The sequence below is a fragment of the Salvelinus sp. IW2-2015 genome, linkage group LG20, assembly GCF_002910315.2.
Source record: "Salvelinus sp. IW2-2015 linkage group LG20, ASM291031v2, whole genome shotgun sequence".
NCBI lineage: Eukaryota > Metazoa > Chordata > Actinopteri > Salmoniformes > Salmonidae > Salvelinus > Salvelinus sp. IW2-2015.
In genome coordinates this window covers 6599773-6603021 of record NC_036860.1, presented here as the reverse complement: position 1 = coordinate 6603021, position 3249 = coordinate 6599773, and the positions used below count along the sequence as shown (strand labels likewise).

Below are 3249 nucleotides of genomic sequence, written 5' to 3'. Positions count from 1 at the left end.
TGTTCATGAATACACTGTCCATTTGAAATTAAGTTGAACTTCTAATAACCACTAGACTTTTTCATATATGTCCCACTCCATTTGAAATGTAAATGGTCTTCTTTTTGTGTTTTGAATGTTATGTTTTACATCTCCAAGGAATCTCCCAGATGGAAATGACTGTGGAAGTGAAGCTGATCTCTATGGGCTGGTGTCAAATATCTTGGAGGAGGCTGATCAAATGGACAGTTACTATACTGAAGAGTAAGTTATTCATTAGGAGGGTATTTTTTTGTCTTCAGTGATATGAGCTCATTTCATTGTATTGGGAGACAAATTAATGGGAATTGAAAATGGAAACCGCAACGTTTGCCAGTAATGACTTTGAGACTTTCAATTGTGTTTAAAAAACTGTATTTAACCTTTAACTTTTCAACTCTCCTTTCAGGACATTATCCCAATTGAAATCTGTCTGGTCTCCCAAGTCAATGAGCGACAATTGCCAGCAGTACTTCCAATCAGAGTCCAAAGTGCAGTCCAACTTTCTGCCGAACCATGTTTACCCTGAGTCTTTCAGTAAAGCACAAGGGCAGCCAATGAACAGAGGTTCTGAAGAGTTCTACCAGCATTTCAACGGCTTTGATACCAGTGACCAGCAGTGGCTCCTCTCTTCCTGCAATGGAGACATGGACACTAGATACTCTCTACAGACCCAAGAGCTGCCGAAGCCACCGGGGCTACCACTGCCCAACGTGGGGAACACCTACCGTTCAAACACGAGGCCGAGTAAACACGAGTACAACACAGCTGAGAAGGTTGGAGGGTTCTGTGGGTCTGGGAACGCTCTTTCTGACCACATGGATGCTTTTGCACCCTCCTTCTGCCCCCAGAGCAAGATTAACAGCCAGTGCTTTGACCACTACTATGAAGAGTTCCCAGGCCAGATCAGCGCCAAGCCCAGAAGGACCAAGCATTACACCATGCAAGAGGTCAACAAGCTGGCCAGCAACTTTCAGACTCTGATGGTTGGTGAGCAGGACAACGCATGTGGTAGGGAACCCCAGAACCGGCAGAGTGTGCAGATGCAGTATGACAACATCATGGCCGAACAGAGGAACTTCTCCAACACCAGGATGCCTGGGCAAACCACTCAAGCCATGCAGTTTAAGAAGGAACTAGGAGGGGAGTATGGAGCCATGCAGAGGGAGACTGATGGAGGAATGAAGAGCGAAGAGCTGCTACAGAGTGACTTTGATTCCAAAGACTTATCTGGATTTGGTCCACAACACGTTGAGTATTTCCAAAAAACAAAATCACTCTCAGCATCTTTCAATCCTAAAATTTCTCACCAAAACAAGATGGCTGTCCAGAAAGGAAGCAACCCCCTCTCTATGGGCCTGAGTCTGAACCAGTACCATTATAGCCAGCAGGACCAGTTGCAGAACAAACTCAAGCAGCAGCATCAGCAGCCAATGGGAAACTGTTTATCCTCTGGGCCATCCAAGATGCTGTCCCACTCTGTGTCTGAGTTTGTACCTCAGCACTCCCACCAGATGCAGAGAGGACCACCACCGTGCATCCAGGACTACAGTCAGGGGGACGGGCCCAGCCTCCACAGCAGCAGGGCAGGACAGAACCAGGTCAGGATGGGCATGGGCGGGCTGAGGAAGGGAGCCAGCGACAGTGACTTTGAGATGCAGCTGGACAAGAGCAGGATGCACATGGCTGGGCTGGTGGCTGATGGCTGCTCCTCCACTCAGCGCTTGGATGGGAAGACAAGGCCCCAGACCAGCACTCACAAGACAGGAGAGGGGGACAAGAAGCAGGGGCTCCTGCAGAACCCTTACCTCGACCTACTCGGCAGCATGTATGGCTCTCAGAGATTCGGCGGAGGAAACGGCACAGTCAACGCAGGAAAGAACCCAACCTTTCTGCCTTGCATGTATCAGGCTGTGAATGACCCCAGACAGAACTCCTGCCACATGTCTCTGAACTCTGCCAGCTTCAACTCCAGATCCTCCTACCTCTACGGCGGTTCCATCCCCCCCATGGACCTGTGTGACCTGCTGCCAGACGGGGARTTTGCAGCTTTCAACCCTTACCTCAATGACRTKATGGGCTCCAGYGGAGAGAACCCYTACCCAGGGATGATGGGAGGCCTCCGCTCCCCGAGGATAATGAGGAACCGGGGAGGACCCATGAGCCAGCTCCACTYCCACCTGGAGGAGTGCTATGAGCARTGGAGAGTCCTGGAGAAGGAGAGGAAGAAGGTGARCAATAAAAATRAGTGGTTCATTTAGTGGGAATATTTTTGTTYCTTGTGATCRTCTTGAAATCCTTATTATTTATCTGATTATGCTGCAATACAATACTTGGTAAGAATGACTCSCAAACTAGGATTAAAATGTATAGTTYGACTGGTTGGCRTTAAGTGTTTTTTTRTATTATGTGTTTTAGACAGAGGACGTCCTTACCATGAGTTATCCTGGAAAGCGGATTTCTGTGGTGACCAGCAGTGCCCTCCCCAAAATCCCACCTAACCCTTCCAGAGTGGACCGTCTCATCGTGGACCAGATCCGAGAACAAGCCAAGGTGAGAGATATTCATTCTTCGGGGGGGATTCTAAGCTGACATATGGAATTGTTTTAAGATGGTCATGCTACGGATCATTTAGCTATTTGATTTAGAATTTTAGGACCCCTTTATTTATCAAAATATATATTTTTAAAGTTTTGATAAAGTATTGAATTTGGCCTTTACTACTATAGAAACGCATTGAATAACATATTCATACAGTACATTCAGAAAGTATTCAGTTCCATTGACTTTTTCCACATTTTGTTACGTTACAGCCTTATTAAAATTGATTGGGGAAAAATATCCCTCATCAATCTATACACAATACCCCATAATGACAAAGCGGAAACAGGTTTTTAGAAATGTTTGCAAATGTATATAAGAAAACTTGAATACCTTATTTACATAAGTATTCAGACCCTTGTGTCGAGGCACAGATCTGGGGAAGGGTACCAAAACAGAGAGATCCTTGATGAAAACCTGCTCCAGAGCGCTCAGGACCTCAGACTGGGGCGAAGGTTCACCTTCCAACAGGACAACGACCCTAAGCACACAGCCAAGACAACGCAGGAGTGGCTTCTGGACAAGTCTCTTAATGTCCTTGAGTGGCACAGCCAGAGCCCGGACTTGAACCCGATCGAACATCTCTGGAAAGACCTGAAAATAGCTGTGCAGCAACGCTCCCCATCCAAC

At 46.9% G+C, this 3249-nt stretch overlaps 1 protein-coding gene across 1 annotated transcript in view; it reads left to right on the top strand.

Moving 5' to 3' along the window:
- The first annotated feature begins 433 nt into the window (after nucleotides 1-433).
- Nucleotides 434-3249, top strand: part of LOC111981369 (meiosis-specific coiled-coil domain-containing protein MEIOC-like) — a 7322-nt gene continuing 4506 nt past the window's right edge. The window contains exons 1-2 of the mRNA XM_024012600.1: nucleotides 434-2249; nucleotides 2437-2571. Of these exons, the coding sequence (XP_023868368.1) occupies nucleotides 468-2249; nucleotides 2437-2571 (1917 nt within the window). The 5' untranslated portion in view covers nucleotides 434-467. The remainder of the gene's footprint in view (nucleotides 2250-2436; nucleotides 2572-3249) is intronic.